At 37.4% G+C, this 26,425-nt stretch overlaps 1 protein-coding gene across 5 annotated transcripts in view; it reads right to left on the minus strand.

Moving 5' to 3' along the window:
* AGTPBP1 (ATP/GTP binding carboxypeptidase 1) overlaps window positions 1-26,425 on the minus strand; it is an 84,688-nt gene that overhangs the window by 24,778 nt on the left and 33,485 nt on the right. For all 5 annotated transcript variants that reach the window (XM_076362092.1, XM_076362090.1, XM_076362091.1 and 2 more), the window contains 13 exons: window positions 25,465-25,581; window positions 24,119-24,828; window positions 20,456-20,539; window positions 20,090-20,176; window positions 19,853-20,001; window positions 18,244-18,331; window positions 17,462-17,606; window positions 14,944-15,097; window positions 14,018-14,198; window positions 12,413-12,542; window positions 11,916-12,047; window positions 10,110-10,286; window positions 4,669-4,829 (listed from right to left, as the gene is read on the minus strand). In XM_076362092.1, coding sequence (XP_076218207.1) covers window positions 4,669-4,829; window positions 10,110-10,286; window positions 11,916-12,047; window positions 12,413-12,542; window positions 14,018-14,198; window positions 14,944-15,097; window positions 17,462-17,606; window positions 18,244-18,331; window positions 19,853-20,001; window positions 20,090-20,176; window positions 20,456-20,539; window positions 24,119-24,828; window positions 25,465-25,581 — 2,315 coding nt within the window. The remainder of the gene's footprint in view (window positions 1-4,668; window positions 4,830-10,109; window positions 10,287-11,915; window positions 12,048-12,412; window positions 12,543-14,017; window positions 14,199-14,943; window positions 15,098-17,461; window positions 17,607-18,243; window positions 18,332-19,852; window positions 20,002-20,089; window positions 20,177-20,455; window positions 20,540-24,118; window positions 24,829-25,464; window positions 25,582-26,425) is intronic.

The following is a 26,425-nucleotide window of genomic DNA, read 5'->3' on the forward strand; positions in this document are numbered from 1 at the left end:
GTCTTCACGCACCTGTCCCAATCACCATGATCATTCAAAGATTGAAAGTGGCCTTGCAGTGACATCAGCCAGCTCCCTTAGCACTCATGGGTGCATCTCATCAGAACCTATGGACTTAGAGTTTGCTTAAGTATTCTCAAACCTGTTCCTCTTCCACCAGGGGTAACTCTTCCTTGCTCCAGGCTTTCCCCAGTCTCTGGGTCCTTAGATTACTGAAAGATGGTCTTGCTGTTAAAGACTAAGGTGAAGAAGGCATTCAGTACTTCAGCCTTTTTCCATGTCATGTGTCAACAGGGCTCCTGCCCCATTCAGCAGTGGGCCTACATTTTTCCCTTGTCTTCCTTTACTACTTACGTACTTACAGAAGCACTTCTTGTTGCCTTTGACATCCCATGCCAGATTCAACTCCAGGTGGACTTCATCTTTCCTTACCGTGTCTCTGCATACTCAGACAGTGCCTCTATGTTCCTTCCAGGTTACCTGTCTCTGCTTCCATCTTCTGTGTATTTCCTTTACATGTTTGAGTTTTACCAGGAGCTCCTCATTCATCCATGCAGGCTTCCTGCCATTTTTGCTTAAGTTCCTGCTTATGGGGATGGACTGCTCTTGAGCTTGGAGGATGTGGTCCTTGAATATCCACCAGCTTTCTTGGGCTCCCCTTCCCTCCAGGGTCTTATTCCATGGGACTCTTCCAAGCAGATCCCTGAAGAGACCAAACTGTGCTCTCTTCAAGTTCAGGGTTGTGACCTTGCCTTTCGCCCTGCTCCCTCCTCTTAGGAACCTAAGCTCCATCATCTCATGGTCACTGCAGCCAAGACTGCCTTCAACGTTCACATCCCAACCAGCACATCCTTGTGTGTGAGTACCAGACCCAGCAGAGCACCGCTCCTTGTTGGTTCTTGTATCACTTGGGTCCGGAACTTGTCATCAAGGCTCTCCAGGAAGTTCCTGGATTGCTTATGCCCTGCTGTGTTGTTCCTCCAGCAGACATTGGGGTGGCTGAAGTCCCCCACGAGGACCAGGGCTTGTAAACATGAGGCTGCTTCTAGCTGTCTGTAGAAGGCCTGATCCATTTGTTCTTCCTGGTCAGGCCGCCTACAGCAGACACTACGTCACACAAAGTGATCTGCTCTTTAATCCTCACCCATAAGCTCTCAGTTGGCTCATCATTCATCCCCAGGCAGACTTCCATGCATTCCAGTTGCTCTCTCATACAAAGGGCAACTCCCCCTTTTCATCTTCCCAGCCTGTCCTTACTTAGTGAGCCTGTATCCCTCCACTGCAGCACTCCAGTATTGTGAGGCATGCCATCACGTCTCCATGATCCCAACAAGATCACAGCTCCACAACTGCACACAGATCTTTAATTCCTCATATTTATTCCCCATGCTGCATGCATTAGTGTGCAGGCACTTCAAAGAGGCACCCCACCATGCTGATTTCCCAGAAGGGGTCTGGGTTTTTTCCACATGGTCCCTCATAGGCACTTCCTTGCTTACATGCAAATGCTTGAGAGAATGCTGTAAAGCAATGCTTTAAAGAAGAAAGTCAAAGTGACTCTTAACTATTTAGTATTTATGAATAAGTAATTCATTTTAAGTACAATACTTAATGAAGAATTTTCCCACAGCCCCTTTGTGTGCTTCTGTACGTTAAGGCTAATTCAGTTGTTCCCACTGCCATTCTAGACTGAAGCCTGTCTATACTATTCTTAATCTCCTGTGGAGACTCTGCAACTTCCCCAGACGACTATTCCAGAACTTCATTCTTGCTTGCCCTATAGAATTTTTATCTGAAGTCTAGACTGACTTTTCCTTGTAATTTAAGGCCATTACTCCTGGTCCTGTCTGCCCTAGATAGAACAGATTCTTTGCATCTGTCTTCTTGTATTTGAAGGCAGCAGTCATGCTCTTTCCTCCTCCTCCATCTCCTAGTTTTCCTTTTCATTTTGATAAAGGCCTTGTGAGGAAAATTGTGATCAAAACCATTAACTTTATTTGCTGTAGTAAGACTTCCTGTATCGTAAAGATGGACTTCCATCTGGTGATTTCTGTCAACAGCTTTACAGTATAAAATATTGTCCCTTGCTCCCCAGCTTTATGTCAAGGAATATGTCTATCTGAGGTGCACTATAGAACTTTTTTCAAGCATCTACACGCTTCCTTAGCAGTTGAAATTTTTCACTTCTCAAGTTTTGATCTCTTTTGTCAACACTTACATCTCATCCCAAAGAACAACTGAAATGTCTATCAGACAGTAAGCTCCTCATATATTTAAGAAGAATCCTAAACAGATTACCTTCAGACAATACATACCGAGAATCCCTGGCAACACATATAAAACAGTAAGTAAGCAATTCAATTTTTTTCTCCTTAGGCTGATCCCTGTCCACGAGACAAAACCCACTGAATCTGTGTTTTCCTAATCCAAAAGCTTAGGACAGGAGAGCTGCTTTCCATAGTTACCTGATGATCAACTATCTTAGTCTCTGGCATAACAGCAGTGGAAGCAGCTTTTCTGTTCTAACCTCCCTGTAGTATTGCTCATTAAATTACTATGCTACACAAATGGACAAGCAAGAGACTTTTTAGACCAAAGCAGATAATTACACTAATTCATTCTAATGGCCAACTTTTCAACCAAGGTAAGGAATAAAAGAGTTCAAAGACCATTCACAGTTTATCCCCCCCCCCTCTTTTTTTTAAAACACACTATATAGTGGAATATGGTTTTACACTTGCAAAACCAAGGACACTTATATTTTATTTACACTTTCAAACCCTATCTTACAAGGCTGACAGTAATTCATACAACATCAAATGAAAATTTAGAGTGATACACTGAACAGTAATGTTACAAACGCTGAGCGCTGCTCTCTGCTGCTACCATTGTTTTGGTACCAATGTTACATTAGTATAGCAAAAAACACCAAGGCATTCTTAGTGATTAAAATGCTGTGTTTCACCTGCACTGGAGACACCACGCTAATGCCGTTCCAACAGCTGTAGAGCACTTTCTGCTTTTTTCAGCATCTGCCATACGACTCTTTCACAGTGAGCCTACCTACACTTCATTGAGGCTTACACATTGGTAGGGGTGTGCTACTCCAAAGCCTTTTTCTGATCCTATCTCTTCCAGGAATCATTAACTCAGCCTTATCCAAGCACAAAACTTGATCTGACCGTAAAAGTCCAGCCATTACAAGCATGCTAATGCTGTCCTGGTGAGCAAATGATACTGGGGGATCCAGTCATCACTGGAGTGATAGATATCGACACATCACAGCTACTCTTCATACACTTTTAACCACTTCCTTGAGACACTCTCCTATTGTTACTCCTATTGTTCTTATCACCTTTTAGCTTATACTTCACTTTTCATGACTATCTGTAAATGCTAAGCATGAACATAAGCTCCAGTCTTTCTCAGTACTCCACATTCTGATAACACTTATATGTTTAAATGCTGGAACTAAAGACCATCTCCCCCTTCCATAGGGTACCACAGATGCCCTCCCATATCTCCTGCTAGTTTTGCATGGTCTACAGACAAATTGCTCATTAGTCCAGCATCTAATGAAAGTCTTAGCCTCAAGCACCTCCTTGTTTCAGTTGCACAAAAGCAATAATAAATTTCATTTTTTCCCCAAATTTCCACAGTATTGCTTTAGCTAAGTTGGAGCTACAGCCAAGGCCACTATAAAAACGTTTTCGGCTCTAAGTATGCCAAGCGGTAACATATTATAGCATGTACATCTTACTCTTTTCTAACTTAACGCTTTTCTGAAGTCTAGAACTCTGCTTTATTTAACCTCTAACCAGATTTTCAGAAAGAGATGCTTGTACATTTGAAATCACTTATTTGCTGTGTATCCCAATTACCATGTACACGTGGATACTTCAGTGGTGAATTACATGAATGGAAATAGGCATAGTATGCAAGCCTATCTAGAGCTTTAAGAATTGGCAACTTAATAAGCTAGCTACTGAGCAGATACAATACACTTCTTTTGTGACCCAAACCTTATTTCACGTTTTAAATTCTTTAAATGTTATTATATATCTCTACCAGAAGGTGGAAAAAAAAGTTTGGAAGAAAAATTTACAGTTCTTACAGTGCTTTAACTCACGTATAGAATCATAGAATCATTGAGGTTGGAAAAGCCCTCTAAGATCATCGAGTCCAACCATCAACCCAACACCACCATGCCCACTAAACCATGTCCCTAAGCGCCTCATCTACACGTCTTTTAAATACCTCCAGGGATGGGGACTCCGTACTTTAAGTCTGTCTAAATACATTCTTAATACTGTAGCCAGTAATTAAAAAAAAAAAAAAAAAAAGCTCTCAGAGACAATTGAGACCTAAGACCTACTGAGTTTTACTGCATATAACAACTCCCTGATGACATTAAAATTGCCAGTGTTTATCCCAGCAAAAAATGTGACATATAGTCTAACTATATTTATTGTTTTCTTTAAAAGTCTGAAGCAACTGAATTAACACAATAGGTTTCCAATATATTCAGATTATTGTTACACTAACAGGTCACAACACATCAACATTATTTTTGATGAGAGGAAGAACATTTTTGAGAGAATCTTTACCTCACTTGAGAAACTGAAGTTTTTCCTGAAAAAAAAAGTAAATATAATAAATGTGTACTACCTTGTCACTTTACAGCTTGACTCAATCAGTTCACTTTCAATATCCAACAGATTAGAAGGCAAATTGTACTCCAAAGGTGAGGCCATTCTTTTTAAACGCAGTAAGCCAACGCAGAACTTTGCTCCCATCTCCTCCAGTTCTCTTGTCCCTATCTGCAATCCCTAATTTAAAAATAAGATTTAAAAATACAAAATAGGTACATGCAGATGGACCCACACATACTGCAGAATTACTATTTAAAACACATTTCATTATTTTATTTAACACGCTCTCTTGCTCTAAAGACAGAACAAGTAAGAACTGTAGAGTAAACACTTAGCAAGAGTATGAGAAAAAACTCAGAGAATAACTACATGAGTCGTCTAAGGCTGAACAGACATTTCTGGACACATTCACATTTCTTTGGAGCTTCCTAGTCTACACTTCTAGCACATCAATACTAACAGCACTTTACCCAGTGGCATTGGAAGAGAGACAGAGATTATCTAAGTTTATAAGTATAAATTAGTTTAAAAACCTGAGACAAAATTTATAAAAAGGAATTTCAAATACAAGATTCTTCAACAGAAGTTCCATCAGAAGGAAAAAAAATGAGTGAATTCATATTGTAGCTGTGATTAAGTTTATTGCTATGTTCTGACACATAAATAAGACTATTTAAGGCAACAAAGTTACTCCTTGACACAAACATCTCTTCCCCTCCTATAAGTTAGAGGCTACATGTGTTAATTCTGAAAGCATTTATTCACACATTTAGTAATAAAAAGAAACAAACAAAGTATCAAAAGTCAAAAGTATCATTCGAGTTAGAAAATATATTGAATTATATACCAAGGCATTTTCTTCTGCAAAGAGTATTTAGGAGGTAGAACTTACATAATATTCTCCAAATTTACATATGTGATAAAGCCTCCCATCAGATAATTCTACACTTTTAATTGAGCCAGCAGTGCAGTATGTACGGACAGAATCTCTGACCTCAACTACTTTATGAGAAGAGAATGATATTCCAGAGTGACCCTCAACAATTATGAAATTGGCTAGCACTGACCGTATATACACTAACAAATTCAATGTCACAACCCAACTCAATCTCTCCCTTTGCAACTTCTGTATCTCAGGAGAATTTAAAAGGATTTTAGTTTGGATCTTCTAAGCCTCTTAAGGTAAAGTGTAGTTAAAAAGGAGCTTTGACAAAACAAGCAGGGAAGCAGAAGAACCAGGAACTGGTGGTAAGCTAAGTCACCAAATGGGAAAATACACAAAGCAGAAAGAATGGAGTAGGAATTTTTTTACTAAAAGCTAAAAACCACACACATAAGCTTTGTATATGTTGCCACACCGATGCTGTATTTTAAAATGCAAGGTTTAAAAGAAAGTGTTATGTTGCTCCGGAAATGGTACAGTCTGCACATTATTCATGTACTTCTGTTTTGAACATACGCACACTTAATAAACGGATAGTTTGGTTTTATTTTTCTTGCGAGTTCTTTTTTTTCCTTGGTAGTCTTCATAAACAAGGTGCTTTTTAGTAACAAGAACACTAAAGCTATATCCACTATTCTAAACAGTGCCATCCTCCAGCCAAATGGTACAGAAACCTGTTAGCAGTGAACAAGAGTTGGGTATTTGAGCATTATTGTTAATAGTAATACTACTTACCTCTTTTATAATGCTTTTGTGCTGTAGGTTTCAAAGCACTTTATTAATAAAGGAAGAATTTTCCTTCACTTTACTGATGGAGAAATGGAGGCAGAGAGGGTTGAAGCGATTTGCACAGTGTCTCACAGCATGTCACTGACCCCGCTGGGAACAGAAATCAGTTCTCCTCACTCCCAGTGCAGTACCTTATCCACAGAGGCCAATTTTTTGTTTTTGTTTAGTATTTGTTTGCATCTGTAACATTCGAAGACCCCAATCATAGCTGGGGCTCCACTACGCTAATCACAGGAAGACACAGTTCCTGCCCCAAAGAGATTAAAATAACATTAAGGACAAGAGGCAACAAGTATGCAGAAGAGGAAGGAGAAGGGTAACAGTAATCTCACTGTTACACAGATTACTAATGTGCACAACTTGATGGTTCAGAAAATTTTCCAATCATTGTCTACATCTGTTGCTGAAGAAGTTATCGTTAGTTGGCAGATTCCTTATAGACAGTATAATAGGAGTGGCTTTGAGTCGAAAAAGGACAAGAGTACAGTATGAAAGAAAGTGCAAAGACAATTGTTAGAAAGATAAATAGCACGTGCATGTTCCGTGACTGCTATTTTCAGCACAGCAGAAAGAGGATGTAACTAAAGGGAGACCTAATGGATCAGATTGGAGGTGGATAACTGTGAAACGCCTGGACGATAAGTTTGAACTTACTATACTGAAGGGTCTACGTACTTGTGGTAAAAGCCCATGACAAAGTCTAGATTTGCTTCTGTCATTTCTTTAAATCATAATGGAGAATGCAATACCACACAGCTGCCAAATACCAAATTTCTTAATCCACTGTTATTCCTCCATCAGCCAAATCTCTTAATTTGCATGAAACAAGAGACCCAAAGTCTGTTTCAGGAAATAATAATAAACAGTTGCCCTAACTACAGGAACTGAGGTGAAGTTCATTTTCACTGCAGTCTTGATTACACCTCTCTTCTTGATCCTCTCTCATCACCTTCAACTGTTGTTTTAGCACCTTTAACTGTGGCCTAATAAAGTTCCATGTTACAAGCATTGCTTTTAAGCACAAGCCACCTGGAAGTAGCTGCCTTTTTTTTTTTTTTTTTTTTTTTTAAAACATGCACCAAATTTAATTCCTTTTTCTTTACATTTTATACAACTGACTTTCTTCTAGACAGTAACATTTTAGATGGCTGGTTGAAGTCTTCCTTACTAAGCACGTCATGAAAATACCTTCACATAAATAGAGTGTCTTGGTGATGAACTTTGCTACCTGAAAGCAAAGATGCAAAACAAAGGCACAATGGACTGCGAAATCAAGTTGAGAAGAATATTCCTGTAATACATACTTAATAAATTGAAAACAGCCATACTAAGATTTGGAGAAGTCAGTTGGACAGTAAAACATCACCTTGTTCTGCTTTCTTATTCAGCAGAGGCTGCAAAGATGTGATCATTTTTGAGAACTCAAAATCTAGAGACTGAAGCATCATGGTAACTGACCAAGTTTGTTGACTGAACCCTTATCTCCTAAAGTCTTCTCTTTATGTGCATCATAAAATTTCCAGATAACAAAATCTTTTCAATTAACTTAAAAATTAAGCAATACTCCCAAAATTATTAATCTCCAATCAGGAAAGGGATTTATTTCAGTTTTCAGGTGGTTTGAATTATTGAAGAAATTGTTCTTTTGTCTGGCATCTTAATTATCCTCTGTAGTAGATCTTGGAGCATCTTTTCAGCCAAACATTTGCTTTTCAATATCTTGAATCACAAATGACTGAGCAATATTTGCAGCACTAATTCTCAATGCACTACAAAGACCCCATGCAAGCAGTTAAAACAAGATTGCTTCCAGAGACAACTCTGTCACCAGGGATCCTAAATTCAGGTAAGAATTGCTAACTGCAGTTCAACAGCTTCCTGGCTATAAATAGTCTAGCATCATCGTCTGAGTAAAATAACAAATAATAAGAAGAAAAATTGATGGCCTGATATTATGCAGCTTTGGCAAATTTCTTCCACAAAGAACAGAATAGTTGAGTAATCCTCTTTGTGCTTTGAACAAAATTCAGTGATGATGCCAAACCAGAAGACGACTGGAAAAGTGCTTCAGACCTTTATACAATACACAGAGTTGCTGGCCCCGCTCCCTCCACCAAAAAAAGACTGAGCCTTTTCATCTCTTTGAACTTCTCATTGGAGGATTGTTGCTCTTCTCTTGTTCCGTCTAGTCACCTTGGCCTTTTAATAAGTCTGAGCATTATCATAGTGAGGAAAAAAAATGAAGAATCTTCCTGTATGTTCAGAGGATGACCAAGACCTCACTGTTTTATTCCAAATAAAATGCATGACAGAACAGCAATTTGATCTCATCAGCTACTTTATATTACATAGAGGAATGCTATTCCCTTTTGAGTAAATGATTTTTCCACAGAATTCAGCCATTTTTTTCCTCCCTTAGTGAAGAAGGGCTTTGCAGGTTAAGCGTCTTGAAAGTTTGTCCAGAAAGCATCCTCAATTCACCTTTCTTAAGAACTTTCTGTAGCAACACTATTAAAGCCATGAAGGTTCATATTTGTAAGAATATTCTGGAAGTTTCAAAATAAGCAAGTTGGACGAGTTATCATTTTTTAAAGCTCCATAATGATGCCATCTGAGGAATAATGGAATATTCCGACAATAGCAGGAATGCTTCTGTTGTTAATTGACAAAACTAACTCATTCATTTAGTAATTACAGACCTACTGAAATTCCTGCCAAAATATCTGTCTTCCTTCTGCCTAGGGAGATAAGCATGGGTGTTGGAGCATACATTAATACATTAAATATACCTTGTTCCAACTTTTTTTTGTTCCTGCCCCCAGCCCTTGATCCCAGCCTTCTGATCCTCTTTTTGTCAAGCACCTTATTTCAAAGCTTGTGGTCATTTTCTTGATTAGCATTCCTAAACTTTATTTTCAAGTAGAGGAAGCTGTGACTTCTTCCATGAATGTTCATTTTAAAAACTTGCTTCAATTTGTAGCTAAATTTAACCCAGTGACAGAAGTTGAAGATCAGATGTTAGGGTGGTGGTTCTCCTTTTTTCCCCCTATGAATATTTTCTATGAAGTAAGTTTTCTACTACTGAGAAACTATGAACAGGGTCACCTTTTGTTTTCAAATATCCATCCCTGTTAATACTTTTGAAGGAGACAAACTGCAAACAAGTTTTAAGTCAAGAAGTCAAACAGTATGATGAGTTCAGAGATGTGTAATTTGTAGTTCTGGTAACCTGATATGAAAGTGTTTTGATTTATAAGCCTGTTTCTGCAGCTACACAGGAAAATTCTGTAAGGGATGCTACTAAATATCTGCTGAAGAACCATGAACTGCCGTGGTGAAGTCTGAAATTGCTATGTGTAAAGGAAATTTTTATTCTAGTATTGGCATTTATTACTACCTAATTTTAATAATCTACTGGAAAGAATAGTTCTCATTTTTTTAACTACATGCATACGTGTGTGTTACAAGCAATAATTAATATTAATCTTGTTAAAACAGCCAATAAGCATAACATACTATGTGGAGGGGGGTTTTAAGTGACAGATAAAGACTGTTATGCAACCTATAATATTGTAAATTATGTAATTTCACTCTTACATTAGTGTACACAGACATCTTAGAAGAGTTTTAGAAGTTTAAAGCAAGCAAGCAAGTGGGGTTATAGAACAAGATACCAATGCAAATGGAAGAAATTATAAAGCAAGAACAGCAATACATTTTCTTACCTTATATTTGCCCTGGTCACATCCACATAACGTGCTTTCCATTGTGTAGCTTCTTTGTACTCCTATCTCTCTCCAGACAACAACTCGCGCTGTTGATTCCTTGGACTTTTCCACTACAAAGCTGCAGCTGCCCATGCAGAATGCTGGAGCAGTTTGACTCAGGATCTTAGGGAGTGCCTGCAGGACAGTAATTTGAAAAATACAGCGATTCTTTTATTTCACTTATGGAAGCAGGGGGGAAGGGAATATTCATTCACAAACTGTTATCAGAGATTTTTGCTGCAATTTGAATTAAAAGAACAAGAATGAAAACATTTCTCCATCTTGACTTTTCAAAACCCAGTGCGTTCAAGTGACAACAGGTTTGCCATTTCCTACTTATTAAAATCCTCTTTTTCAGATTTAGTCATGTGGGCAAGAATCATGATACAAAAGAATTCTTCAGGTGATCACCATCTCCTCCTAATTCACTGAGCTAACTTTGCTCAGGTCTACTACATACACCATATAATGAATTAATTTAATTCAGTTTCAGACTGTTTTAACAATCCGATTTGCAGACGTAGCACAGGCAGTATTTTATTAATACATAAAATTCATTTGTATTCCACAAAGCATGAGTGTATATTTAACTTCAAGGACGTGAATCAAAGTTCAATATAACTGTTTACATGACAGCTTTGGAAAAAGACAAGAAACAGTTATGCAAATGTATGTATTTAACTAATGCTAAGTGACTACACTCTTTCCAGCTTTCATTTGTAACAGTTAAGCCAAAACACATGACCACTTTGAATTTACTATTTCAGTAATACATGTATCATTATTAGTGTAAACTTGCCCAAACATTTCAGCCCACCTTTTTGAAACCAAAATGCTTTTTCCCACAACTCTTACTGACTTGTCTTTTGCGTGCTATGGTAGTACAGGCTGAAGTGACAAAACCCCATATAAACATGTTGGGCAGCAGACGTGAATGGCATCAGACTCAGCGTCCAGGAAATCACACCAAAAAAAAAAAATCAAGAGGCAATAGAATTTTTTTTAAAGTGAGGGAGATTTGAGGAAAAAATCTGAAAGCATCTGTACTCATTTACACTCATAATGCATAACAAGCATTTTAACGTGCATTCACACGCTTTTCAAGCTTAACTCTGCATCCCCTCAAAAACCCACGAGGTTTGGACGCATTAGGTTGCACAGATTTGCAATTGCCACAAGGCGGCAGTGGAGTTACACAGAAGAAACAGGTAATACGTAATCCTTTAAATCTTTTGGAATTTTTGAAAGCTTATACAATACAGTGGATGTTGTTTGTGCAAGGTTATTATGTATATGTATTAGGGGCACATGCCCTAACTACATATCTTTATAAGAGGAACCTTGCCTATTTCCATACACAAAAATGAGTATTTCTCAGAGCAATTCAGTATTTTTATTTTCTTGTTGCTAGAATATTGTTTGCCATGCTTAAATGACTCTTTTTTTCATCCAGTAATTATAAATGCACAGAAGCATATTTTCCATGTATACACTATAATGGTAATGTTGAACACAAAAAAGCATGTATTGGTACAAAGACCCAAAAAATAAAGCACTCTACTAACATTAAATCCTTAGCTGTATTAGTGCACAACGTTTAAAGCTCTCAAAATACTTGGAAGTACACTCATCAACTGAAAAGAGATCATTCCAAGTCTGCTTATGCTATAAAGTCACTATGTGCACAGACTAACATTGGGAAGTTATTTGAAAAGTATATTCCAAATTCATGCCAAATGAAAAAGGTACAAAAGTCAAACTTACCCTGTAACCAGGGTCTTCGATCAGGTCACAAGAGGCAGCATTAACATTTGTGTGCCACATTGTCTCTTTGATGCTGCAGCCATACATAAATACATTCTTTTTACGAGAGTGACCATGATAATCGCAGTAGACCTACAATAAATCGTTTGGCAAAATAAAGCCAAGACATATGGAATTAACATTTTATAAAAGCAACAGAAGGACAAAAAAAAAATTATTTGTACTGTTGAAAGTTCCAAAGAATTAGGAAACACAACTCCTTATATAATTAACTTTTGCATTAAGACAAAAAAATGTAGGATTCATCTAAGGAAGGTTTAACCTCCTACCCTAGCAAAGGAAGCAGATTTAGATCTAGAGGTTTGCAGAAGACCAGTTCTCCAAGTCAAATTTAAGTGTGACACAGTTTATAAGATCATACGAAAATGTTTACTTTACAGACTAGCTACATAGACAAGGTTAAAAAGATTCAGAATTGCTTACACACACATACTCACCAAAGGTAAACGTTTTATAGCAGCCAGATATTGCAGTAACCCTTTAGCATGGTAAATAGTGGGATGCAGATCTGGATTTGGATTTTGCCACTGTCTGTTTAAATCTTCTCCACTTAAAGAGCAACGGTGGCTATTGTGGGGGGGTGGAAAAACGCATGATGTAGTCTGTATTATCATACTTCTAAATAAGCCTCCCCCCCACCTTGAGTTTTCCTCGTCACCACTGCTTCTTTGGAAGGAGTCTGGTAAGAAACAAACTTCAGTTTTCTAACATGCCAAATAATAGAAGTGTTTGGGGGGTTCTAAGTTATGTCACAGAAAACCTAAAAATAAATTAGAAGTAGCTTCTTATATATGAAGTCAATTGTAATCTTGCTTATTTGCTGTTGAAACTGAAGGCTTGCGATTCTATTCAAATGCTAGTTCAAAATCAGTAATTTCGAATATATGGTATCTTTACAGTTTTGGTGTCTTGACTTCTGTAATACAAAGACTAACATCAACCAGAAATCTAAGACTTGAAACATGAAGTTGTTAGGAGACAAGTAGCTGTGAGAAAAACAAGAAAGAAAAAAAAAACAAACAAAAACCCCAGCAAACAAATAAAGATCATCTCTGTATTCAGTCAACTATCAGCAAGAACTTTTAAACTTGCAGAAATTCATGTTCATGCAGTAGTCTTCAGTACATTTGTCTTTAGATTGTGCCTGCTGGGACAGATTTCTTAATTGTCCCTGTATTAAACTTTCACTTGTATTCTGAATGTTTTAATTCCAGATGTTCTGTTATATACATGCTTTTACATATATAAAGACAGGGTTCTATTCAAATCCATAAATGGTTTGATTTTTATTATTTTGTTCACAAAACCTTTTAAAATAGTACCCATAACTAGGTAAGAAGGAACTATAGATTCACCATACCAAAATTTCCACTTCGTATGAATTCCCTGTAACCAGGTAAATATAGACTGCTGAATGCTTACTCATAGCAGTATCCAAAGGGTCTGAAATATCCCTTAAACTTATTAAGAAAAGTGGTAGTAAGTGAAAGAGTTACCATCAATAACTTTAATTAAATCAGGATACTCTCTTACACACCTATTAACTTTCTTCCTTTTAATAACATTTGACAACAGCCATTTCCATAACATCCATCTAAAAACTATAATTAAAAAAAAAAAGGCAGAAAAATTACGTAAAAAGCTTTCTCAGATACAAAGACTGTTCTTTTTCATGAGAACCATGAACTTGTTTAGCTTTTCCTAAAAGCAGCTGTGCTCTCATATAATACTCTACACCTATCCAAGACTGTAGTTCAGAGAGACAATTGAAATGCCATGTCAAATCACACAGGAATGATTATCATCCATGAACAACTGAAAATACTTTTTATAAAACTGAAATTCATGGAACAATGCATCTGCTTTTAAAAAGCCAAAAAATTGAAAAGTCCTAGCAAATATGGATTTTTTTCCATATTAAGTATTGCATTTGTACGTTCCCAGGATTAGTTTGTTTTTGTTATTTAAAAAAAAAAAAAACCACAACAGATGCAAAGACATGGTAGTACAGGTTACATATTTGTGAGTAAACTTATGCTTACTTTCCACTGATGACACCATCTGGATTGAGCATTGGAATAATTTTGAAAATATAAGATTCTCGCAAACATTGGGCACTTGGATTATTGCTCATAAGGTATTCCAGCGTTCCCTTCATAACCCAGCTTGCATTAGTCTCTCCAGGATGTACACGAGCAGATAGGAAAACATAAGGACGATTCCCTAGAAGAAGCATGCATAGAAGTTGCAAAATATGATCAAGCTAAGTAAACAGTTTGTTAATTGAAAAAATGAGGCAATAGCCAGCTTCATTTATTACAATGCAAAATACAGTATTTGGGAGTTGGGTATTATTGAGTATCAGTATTATAGATAGAGCTTGCCAGAATATTGTTATAAGGATTGCTAATTACAGAACACTCACAATGGATCAGATAATTATATAGTCACAACTACTTTGAGCTGGCAATTATGATATGATGACTTTGATAGCTTTTTTTTTCCAATAGCCAAGGAAAATACTGGGGGGAGGAACAAACCGGGAATGCTGTCATAACTAAGGCTCACTTCAAACTGCAGTAGCTTAGATATTGGCTTTATGAAAGACTTTTTGACAAGCAAATAACCTGAGCATTTGGAGAAAAAAGTTACTCAGAAGTCAGGTATTCTTTTCCAAGAAGTGTTGTCTGCAAAATGTAACATACAAAAATTTCTAGCAACTGATTTAAAATACATGAATATACAGAGTCTTATATCCAGATATAAATATCCTTATTTGACTACCACAAATAAATATTATTAAATACAAAGCAAATCCTGAATATTGGTGCCTCTTAATTTCATAAAACTCATTAACCTTATTTTACATTGCTATTTTTACAATGCACAACAGTTAATACTGATTTTTTTTCATAAAGAGCTAGTTTTACATTATTTTCAGTTGATGAGAAAGAAAAGCCATACTTACTGAACTGACAGATATGTTCATAGTAATTGGACTCTGGCATAGCTGTAATAGTGACTAAGGGACAACTGTTGCCAGCCAGGGTCTCACAGAGAACATCTTGTCGAAAATATATCTGTTGAGGGTTGTGCATAGATTCCAGCTTCTGAAGATGCATCTTCATCCCAAAAATAATGAAAAAGTACTTCAAATCTTTTGCAGTCACGTATCACAGCAAATTCCACAGGTACTATTTAATCGATCTTTTTGTTGTTCTAAACAATGTTCAAGTTTCCATCATAATTTTGACCATGAAGTATCATTCTCTACATCTCTGACTGACTGAACACTTCTCTTTATAGAGTCTGTTTTTCCAACTGCTTCAAGGAAGATGAAGGCACAGAGGGTACATTATTTTCTACCACATGATACCATAAGGGTATGTGGAAGGTAAGAACCTCTGTTTCATTAAGGTTATCTTATCAGTGACCTTTTCAGTGCAAAAGGGCATAACAAGTAAAGGGAGAAACAATAAACAGGAACAGAGAGAAACAATCCTGGTGGACGAGACATAACAGAAACAATAGCAAAAACCAAAGTCTCCAGTCTCTAACTGATGGGCCATTAAGAATCTACAGGCAAAGCTTTGGAGAGGGCCACCTGAGGGACAAGGAGGAAACAATAGGAACATGAGGATTTGGGACATTCAAGGGGGGCCTGTGGGACTATACAAAAACTTAGGCACCTGATCCCTACAGTCTGCCCTTAGCTATCTCTCTGTGTAGCCTCACTCTCTATCCCATGCATGCAAGTGCTGTGTGGACTTGGTGCAACTAACAAGACAGGTGTGAGTGGATTTGGGGTCAGCAACTGGAGTGAGCAAGGGTCTCAGCAGCAGTAGCTGGAGAGGCCACACCTCTTGGGAGCATCTCTGTGGGCACCACAGACTTTGTGTCCAAAGCGCCAGCTACTGTTGAGATCAAAGCGAGCGGACATGGTGCCAGCAGCTGGAGCTGTAGGCAGTGTAGGCACCCTTTGGTCTGTGGTGCCAGCAACAGAAGCAGAAGGGGGTCTCAGTGCCAGCTACTGGAGTAGGTAAGGGTCTTGGTGTCCAGCCACTGGGGCAAGAACAGTGTCCCCCCAAAAAAACAGCTAGTGGGGTGATAAGGGTGAGTGAAGCAAGGGAGGGTGTCTCAGTACCTGCACCTAGAGTAGGAACATGGGTTACGAGCCTATGTGCCTGGTACCAGCTGCTGGGGGCAGGGGGCAAGCATATGCATCTTCCCCAAAGCTAGTGTGCATAGGGGTGTGCGTGTGCAATTTGCTAGCAAACTTCAAGGTGGACTACCCAGCGAGTATGAGGCCCCAGGTCGAGGCAGGGGTATCAGGTGGGCAGAGAGTCCATGCTTGCATCTGGGAGGAACCACAAGTGCGGAGTGCCTGCGAGACGAGTATGTAAGCGCACACATCTGTTTGCTAGTGAGCATCAGGCTGGACTAGCCTGCAAGTTGGAGGCCTGCGCAGCAGGTAAGGGAGACCTGGATTCAGGCAGGGGTATGGCAAGGATGGGCCATGCCAGTCATCCACAAATGTGCGTGTGCTTGTGATTCTAGAGAGTGGGTGGGTGTGCACTTCTACTAGTGAACAGCAATCCTTACCAGCTGGAGAGGAGGAAAGGGACTTGGGTGTCTGTAGTTATCTTTTAAGCAAGTCCTGGTAGTGTTACACACAGGTGCTGTCAGAGGCAGCACCTTGTCTGTGCCAGTGTGTGTGCGTGAGTCGCGCTCTCTCTCTCTCTCTGGGATACACACTCAGACTCGCTAGTGGTTGAACCTACAAGCAAAGGGGAAAGCAGCAGCCACATCCATCAGTCTGGGACAGAGACCCCCGGGTCCCTTGGCTGGGCTCCAGCAGCTGGGCAGGAGGAACTGCCAGGCCCCAGAGCTGTTGGAGGCAGCAGCTACTTATAATATCCCTTAACAGGTACTTCTTCCAAGAATAAATATAGCTTAGTCAAAAGTTTCATTCAACACTGTTACACACTGGCCACTGAATCCCTAAGTTCACTTTTATTGCTGTCACAGAAACAACCAATAGACATTCTAGCCAAGAGTCTTCCTTAGTACTAAAAGCTTCACGACATTTCTTTAGCCAATTCATTATCCTAAAAAGGTCTCTAATTATCTTAAATTTAGTAACTTGAATAGGTCAGTTATGAAGAGGTATACGTAGAACAGCAGGATATGAGTCATTTAACTCAAACACAAATACTTCATCCAATTAGCACGTTTCCAGTCAATTGTGATTCCCAGAAAACCCATTTAACCTGCAAGTATCGATTTTATTTTTCCAGTGACTGTTCTTTAGAACAACCTACACTCTTTGCCAGTCTAAACACTAATATTTTATGAAAATTCTCCATTTTAAGGAGCATTTTGAACTTTATAAAAAGAAATAAAAAGAATTCACTCATGAATGCTTACGTTTCACATTGTCCAAAAATATAAATATTTATCTGTGTAACAGATTATAATCTTCTCACCTTTAAAGTTGAGTATGTATATGGATAATGGTAAGCAAAGTAGCAGACATCATCTTTATGTTGGAAAGTCACTGTGAATGTAATTGTGTAATAAGATTTTCCTTTCTGACCTCCAGCAGCAATTGAACTTCTTGAAAAGTGATTCCTAAGAGTAAAATGAAGGTAATAAACACATTAGAATAATTTTTTTTCGTATCATAGAATGTGTGTTCAGGAATAATCAAAGAGCCAGGAAGATTTTTAGTGATTGTATTTCTCTTCTGTGTACATCCAGGTTAAATACACTGGTTCCCACCACCTGTAAAGATACTTTATTATAGCAGTGATACACATCCATTCATATTGGGAAAAGGCGAGTAAACAAAAACAAAAAAAAGGAAGCAAACAATTGTTGACCAAGAAGGGTAATGCATGGATATGCTGTACCATCTCATCCTGTGTTCCAGGATTGCTCTACAATGATTGCACAGTAGAACACAGGAGCCTAAGCATATAAGCATGTATATATACATTCCCTTAAAAGCTTCTCTGGAACAGTATGCAATTTCTGACAAAAGTATAAAAGATGAACAGCTTAAATATTAGCAGTGGCTAACAAAACAAGACCCTATATATTTCGATCACTTCTGTTACTCTCCATAGTAGCTCAGGAAGAAAACTGTTCACAACAGAACCACTAAAATAGAATTATCAAACTCAGAAGCAAACATTTCTCCTCAAAACTTGTACCTCATACTAATCCTCAGTGTGAGATTTGCTGTACGTTTGATTGGTGTACTTACTTATAGTAACAAATATCTGTCCCAACACGAGTCCAACATGGTCGAGAATTTAATGCTTCTTGAACAGAATACATGAGGGGCTGCATACCTTAAAGAAAAAAATGCATCTTGCTTTAATGCTTAACATTAAACGTCAAGATGTTAGCAGTAATGGACCACATCACTTATATGCAAGTCTCCAAACTACCTATACCCATTTACTCATTATCAGAGACTGTGTTTTCATGAATGCCTGCGTATCGTACGCTCTTTCAACAAGGTCACAAAAGATTCTTCCCCCTCTTCCCTCATCACATCCTAATTTTCAGAAAATAACAAATTAAGGAAAAAAAAGAATCAGACCTATGAAGACCGAAATGAAATGTTTAAATGAAAGCTGTGGTTAGCATGAATGGTAATCTACAAGAAACCTTGGGTCCCACTCCATCCAACTCACCGTTACAAAAATGCTTCAAAGAGAATACAAAAAATTGATACTATCATCCATTCACTTGGATAGCTGGCAAATAACTGATGTTTCAGGACAATTTTTTTTTTTTTTTTTTTTTTAAAACAGTAACTCTTTAAAGTTTATATTTTTTGGAGAGTATACTTAAGTTGAATACCTAATATGAAGTTAAAGTAGAAAATAATACATATTAATTGAACATTATTTACTAGTTAGATAATTAACCAAATACATTGACTGATTCAGTCAGTGTACGTAAAAAAACAAAATTAACTATCAGGTAAGTATATGCAACATATGAATGAAGGTCTAAGGTAACTAAGATCAGTAAATAATTTAAAAGCATCTTATTACTGGTCAAACTATTCTTGGATTTTATCAACGTGAGTTGTACAATTATGACAAAGAATAATACGATGTTACTCTGACCCAAGAGTTTGAGGTTGCGGGGGGAGAGCGGAGCTTCTCCTCCTTCTTAGAGGACGAATTTCAGAAAATCCAGCAGGAATTAAAAAAAAAACTCAAAAAGCAAATGGTTTTAAGATGAATGACACCCCCTCCCACCCCCACCCCAGACAAGTAGAAGAAAGGCATACTCAGTAAGCCAGTACTTTTGGATGAGGTACAAGCAGCAAACACTACTCACTGGAGACTGCAAGGGTCACCTATGAAGCCCAGCATTTCAAAGGAGACTTACTTTTCCTTCTCAAATAATGAGCTTCTCTTCCCATCAATAAGACAAAACTGTTTAAGAATGTCTCCGCTTACTTTCACATCTGAAAATACACCTCTATTCAGGAAGGGATTAATGATGACAGCTGTCATTCTTCTTGCACCTGTGTGGATCAACAGGCTTTGGTGTCCCCCCGACAATGGTCTTAGGAGAAATTTTAGCTGCAGCCATGAGTAAGTTTCTTCTGCTTTCGCCTCACTTACAACAAAACTTCATTTTAAAAACTGACAGCCAGTGTTTTAAGATACCTTTTTTTCTTTTTAACTGAAACTTGTCAAAACATTTCTAGTAATACTATTAAAAAAGAATCTGATCTGACAACATGAATGTACCACTGATCCCGGGGCAGAGGGAAGGAAACAGCTGAGCTGTCTAGTGCAGATATTTTTCTACATGTTTCTTCTCAAAGCATAGGAAATGTATCTTACCGTAGTTAAACTGACTGTTTGACTTTTCACAGTTGATGATGTTAAACCGGTAACCAATGCCAGTTTTCATTCCACTGACTTCAAAGTAAAACCATTGATGATAATGATTGCTATTTATATCCGAGTTCAGAATTAGATCATACTCGTTTCTAAAGATTAACAAAAACAAATCAATCTTTTTTTAAGAAGCAGAAATAAAAGGCCTCATGTGTGAAAAGAAGAGTTGAAATATCTTACTTTCTGATCTGAATAACTTTGCGCAGATTTCCAGATTCAAATTTGGAATTAAACTTCAAAACATCTGCTTCCTCTGGTACTGAACAACTATGAGTAGAAAAAGAAAAGGGACCAAAATGAATAAAACAAACTTAACTAAAACAAACTCACTAAGTTTATTTTAGCCCTCACTTGGTAATTCAGAAATTATTTTAAACCTTCCTCTAAATACAGCCTGGATAGCAGAAACAGTGTTACATCAGATGAAACTTTCATTGAAGTCTGTCGTAATAGTACTGCTTTAAATATTACAAATCATATCACAGAGAAAGTGGAACAGGCTTAGAGTATTCACTGAATATTGTTTTCAGAAGGGTAAAAACTTACCTCAAATTATCAAGGTCATACACAACTCTGTCTATAATGTCATTTTGATGAATCAGTCTTTCAATATCTTGAGAGATTTTTGTCCTAAAATAAAATGCAGAGTTCTCATTTAAATTGTTGCGTACTGTTTCCAATTACAAAAGAGGAATTACCTCGTACAACAATGAAAATAACAAAGTTGACATGAAGACAGTGGGACAGATTTTCAGAGAGACCTCAGCCTCACCCCCACTTATGTGGACAAACTGTAAGTGTACTTAAGTTTAAACACCTGCATTCACAGCTGACTGAGTCCAATATTTGTATGTGAGGGAACTGAGTTTTCATGCACACAACCCGCTAGGTTTTATCTTATGGAAAAAAATGCACCATTTCATACTTTATAGTAGAAGCAGAAATTACTCAAACATTACTTAATGTTAATGCTTTAATCCAGGACAGCACTTGGTAACATTAGTAACTTACATGAGTCCTACCATAACTAAAATTAAAGAGTTTTAGAGAGTAGGTCGTGCAGTGAGTGTGTTAGTGCACTAGCTTTTCACCTCTGGAGATCTAGGTTCATTTATCGACTATGTAACAAGTAAGAATGAATTTGGTGATGTCAGCCAAATGTCAGGTGTATGTTTATCCAGATCATAAAACCATTGCACAACTGGCAGTATCTAGGTCCTGGTTTGGAAAAGTGAGAATGTGTTGCAGTTCAAGAATGAAATATAGTGGCAGAGCTGTGTGGAAAAGCTTGCACAGCACCTGCAATAAGAAGAAAAGGAGGCAGATTAACAATGAAGAATACAGGAACAGAGCGGTAAAGTACGTTCAGGCTGGAAATTCTCCATTTAATTAAAATAAATATTGTTAACAAATGAGAAAAAGAAGGTAAGTGCACAACTCTAGCGCCTCTTACTAAATTAAAACTAACTGGAGAAGAAAACAAGTCACAAGTCCAATGTACTGACAAAATTGTAAAAAGGCTGACTCACCACAATCTATCTGATCAGGTACAGCTCAGGGCAGAACTACAGATTTTTGATCTTGCACTTGATCTTATACAACTCCTTAGATCTCAGTACGCCTCAGCTCTAAAGGGTCATAATGCTTCCTATCGCCACAGGAGTTTTGCCAAGGCAAAATCCATTAATGTATATCAGGCATTCAAATACCATAGTAATAACCAATGTAGACAAAAGGAAAGAAGAAATGGTATTCAAGATGCGCGTGAAAAGAAAAAGTAGTAGCGGACATTTTCAGGTTCCGAAAAACCAAGAGAAAAGAGAAGCTATTTTAAGATAATTAAAGGAAAAATGTAAAAACAACACTGTTGATGTGGAGCTCTGTGTTTATAGGTCAGTCTTTTGTGGATCCTGATTTACCTGATGATCACTTCTAAGTGTCAGATGACTTGAAAATACTAAAGTAATTAGAAAGTACTAACGCATACAGCAAAAAACAACCAAAAATGTTAAGAAATGGAAAAAAATAGGAATTTAAACCCAAATTTATAGGGTATTGAATTATATAATAATTTTCTTCCCTAAAAGGTAGAATAATATAAAACACTTCAGTTATTCTCAGTGACGTTTTTCCAAACAATAATAATTTGGTGAGACATTTGGTGAAAATTACATGTAACTAAATGTAAATGAAAAAGCAAAAGCACTCCAAAGCACAGACTCAAAAACGTTGCATGTCCTAGCATACTGCAAGACTAAACTCCCTTCCTAGCATATTGCAAGACTACCCCCCCCCAAAAAAAAAAACCACACCACACCACATTTGTCTTTAAAAGTAAAAAGAAAATCCACTAACTCCCCACCTCAGCCCCCCACAACGCCTTCTTAAATTACAAGGATGGATTAAGGCAACCATTTGTTTTCTAAAGAAGGCTTAGCTGATGAGCAGTAACTAACTGCTTACATTAAGGAGAACATAAATCCCACTGAATGCCAAAAGAGTTTGGACACAGCTTTGTAGAAGACTTAAAAGCTTCTCCATGTCCCCTACCAAAATAATTTTCACCACCTTCCTATAAGCTATAAATTCCTAAAAAGATTAAGCCCTTTTTAAATAGGTTCCCTTCTCAGAAATTTGTTACATTGCAGTAACAAGACTGAGCCATTTGTAGGAGACTGAATTCTTAGAACAGCGTACCTTAAAAAGGTGATGCACTATTTTTGATTCAAGTTTAGCCATATTACCTGGTATTTCATTCTTGTGTCACACAAAACCTAAAAAAGTTACTTTCCACATAGAAAATACAACAAAAATGAAACATTTTAAAGTTAAAATAAAATATACTCTAGAATTACCTTCTCAATTTAGAAATCAGCTTTATGTATAACCACACAAGAAAGTTTGTTGGTTAAAAGTCAGAGTTAATACAGTGCTTTATATCTAAGACGACTGAGCATTGGTAGGACAAATTTTATCCGGCTTCACTCAATTTTCCTCAGGAAAATTCAGAATTATTAAGTACTACAAAAACTTACATGAAGATTTGCAAGATTTTCTTAAAATGCAGTTCTTAGGTAATTTCTGACTCAAGACTATCTCCCTTCTAAATCAGCTGAATCTATCTAAAAATAAGCTTATAGGGAAGATTATTCTCCTTCAACACTGAATGGTGCTTTCTAGTAACAGCCTATTCATTATGTCATTAGTGTTTCAACACTTGGGTCATTTCACTAGAAAGATCGCTTTTTTATGACACGTGTGAAACAGCTAAAGGATTTTAATTATACAACCTAAAGACACTTAATCTCTTTATCTTAATAACTAAATGCAAATATGAAGAATCTCATGAAACTGGTTCAAGTTGGAAGTATAAAGCTGAAAGCATTCAATCTAATAATTAAGCAAGTGGCAAGGTCTCATACCTACCATTACATGTTCTGCTAACATGCTCATTTGTCTTCAGAGTAACCTACTATGCATATGAGCCAGCTCTTCATACCACCTCTGCAAATTATTCTTAAGAGTCACATCACCCTTTATCATCTTCTAATATCTCTCAGTGAAGAAATAAATGGGTGTGTTGATGTGTTGTTTTTTGTTGGTTTATTTTATTTTTCATTCTGTGTTTATTGTGTATCATTCTGCAGGACCTAACAGAAACTGCATCCTCAGCATTTGTTACCTCTAAATTCTATTATACTGCGAACACTGAAAACAAACACTTAAGTGTATCTTTTTTTAATTTTTCCTACCACACTTTCCTGAAAGATAGCTTTGTTAGCACAACAAAGAGAAGAGTTGAAATATCTTTAAACTATTAACTGTCCTATCTTTGCTAAGACCCGAAGGGAGCATTCAGGTGGGGTTTTTTCTTTGTTTGTTGGGTTTTTTGGTGGGTTGTTTTGTTTTTTTTACAAACTACAAAATTTAGATGGGGGATGGTGGGAAGGCAGAAAGGGAGACTATAAATTAAATTTAGTACTTCGAAACTGAATTACAGAATTAGAATTAGCAATTATAGAATCAAATTGTGTTCTTGTTTATGGGTCTGCATTGATCAGTGCCTACTCACCTACCTTCAAACTGCTTTTCACTGCAAGTAGTTTTAGATGCCAAAGCAAACATTGTATATGTGCCTGTTAATCTCATCCTAAAGACTGCTTCTCAAGGGAATGAAAACAACAACAAAAAAGGAGTATGGTAACTCACCTCTGTACCCCATATGGTCTTTCCAGAATAGGCTCCTTAAATGGGGGTGGAATATGGCCAAAATAATCTGGATAGGCCACTTCTGAATATTCAGGAATAGATTTTGTGGTTTTTACCATCTCAATATAAAGATCACAGTCATGAACTGGTGATACATCAGAAACGTCAAGCATGACTTGTTCCCCTGATGAACTAGATCTGGAATCCTCCTCTTCCGAGTCCACTCCAGTGCAGCAGAGTTTTCCCAGCTGGACAGATGATCCTTCAAAGAGGCTACTTCCACAGGGTGAAACATGTTCGCAAGGTTTACTACAAGCAAGTGTGGTAAGGCTAGTTTTGCTTTCCTTCTTTATTACACACCCTGTACCATAATACTGATCATTTTTTGCACTGTTCTGCAGACTGATTCTGTCCAAGCCTTTCACAATTTCTTGGCTTAGACACTGGCATGATGGAAGCAGGTTTCTTTGATCATTTTCCTGATGTAAACTACTGTCTTTGATACTGTCTTTCTTTGGTAGTTCCAGAAAGGCTGGCCTTCTATTGTATTCCTCTGTCAATAAAGGATTGCCCTCCTTCAAAGCAACTCCTTTCACTGACTGGTTTGCTTCAGCAGTGTGTTCCTCCCCTGCTGTAGGAACAACAATAGGTCCACCCAGATTTGCATCAGGTACAAAAGGCTTTGGTTCCTTGGAAACTAAGTCACATTCCTTAAAAAATAAAAGAGAAAAAATAATAAACAGATTTATTAAAAAACAAAAAGTGAACAGTTCCTGAAGTTTCATTTATATTAGAAACCTTTCTTTTTCACTGTTCCTGAGGTATGTTTTGCAATAATCCAAAATAACTGTAATTTAAAAGACAAGTTATTATGTTTTAAACTTACATAAACATAGCAATGAAGTTTCAGCTTTTACAAGAAGATAGTGTCAAAACAATAAACAAGTAGTTCATCAATAACAAATTATCAAGTCAATGCAATTCCCCAGATATTTTAACCAACTACTTTAAAGAGGTGCAGAGCATTTAAGGAAATAACTAATACAATGAATCCATGTCAGAAATCTCGTGTCCTTTCTTACTATTTTACTTTCTGCAGTGTGCAATAATCAGATGTCAGAAAAGTTTTCCTTTATATCTGCCCACAGTCCCCTTCTCAGTCACATTAAAGTAAGCCATAACATTTAACTAAATAACTCACTATATAGCACTCTCATATATAGCTCTAGAACTGCAGACTCTCATTTTCTGGCTAAAGGAACTATTCACCCAAAAAAGGAATGTCAAAGTGTATTCCAGAGTCAACTCACCATGACAAGGAATGCACTGGGAATAATATACTTTACCTGAAAGTTTTCTGAAAGTTCTGGGAAAAATTGCTCGTACATTTTCAGTTCTTCTATGGGTCTTCCCAATTCCTGTCTAGGTTTCAGTTTATTAATATCAGTCTCAATATCATCATTCTGAAAGAGCACCAGAACAAATTAATCTTGCATCCAGAATTAATGAACTTCTAAAATAACTACACTTCACCTTTTACTTCTGACACGGCCATACTTTAAAAGCTGAATATCACTATTTTAAAATTAGCTGAACTGTACTTTTCACCATGAAGGTTTAAGCAGCTCAGTTTTATTAGTATGCCAAAGCCTCCAGTTCAACAGAAAGATTACAAACATCTCAATTTTCTTGCTTTCATCCAAATGTATTATGCACAGACATCAGCCTACACTTTACGTGAGATCTGCGCGTAATCCAACTATTGCAACATGGAATGTGGAGATTTCATCTGACTGTAGTGATAAAGGAATAACTGCTTCTATGGAAGATACTCCCTTCATCATGGCTCATGAGAGCCTTGAATGAAATTTGTCATTCCAGTCTGTGGACAGGTAATTAAATTAACTCCTGAATATATGTAACATAAAAATATAGAATAAGGCAGTTCTGACCAAATGTCCTTTCATGTCCTGACTGGCAGCTGGAGAGCAGAACAAGACCTTCCCAAAGTGATACAACAGTGAGAGGACTGATCTCTACCTCTACAGTTGGCAGATCTTCAAAGTTACCTTGCTGAAACACTGACCTAGTCAATCCCAGTCCAGAATGATGGAAAAGGTTAGAGAAGCTCCTACATACTGAGCAGCATAGGTGGGAAGAGAGGGCTGAGAGAAACAGAGTTGGGAACAGAACACTGGTAAAAGAGTTTGCAGTTCTGTTCCACTGTACTCCAGACACACCAAGTGTGAAGCAAATATGAAGCAATCTGAACAACAAAGGTTGATATTTTCAAGCAGCACTCACCTT

The sequence above is a fragment of the Aptenodytes patagonicus genome, chromosome Z (genome assembly GCF_965638725.1).
Source record: "Aptenodytes patagonicus chromosome Z, bAptPat1.pri.cur, whole genome shotgun sequence".
Lineage (NCBI taxonomy): Eukaryota > Metazoa > Chordata > Aves > Sphenisciformes > Spheniscidae > Aptenodytes > Aptenodytes patagonicus.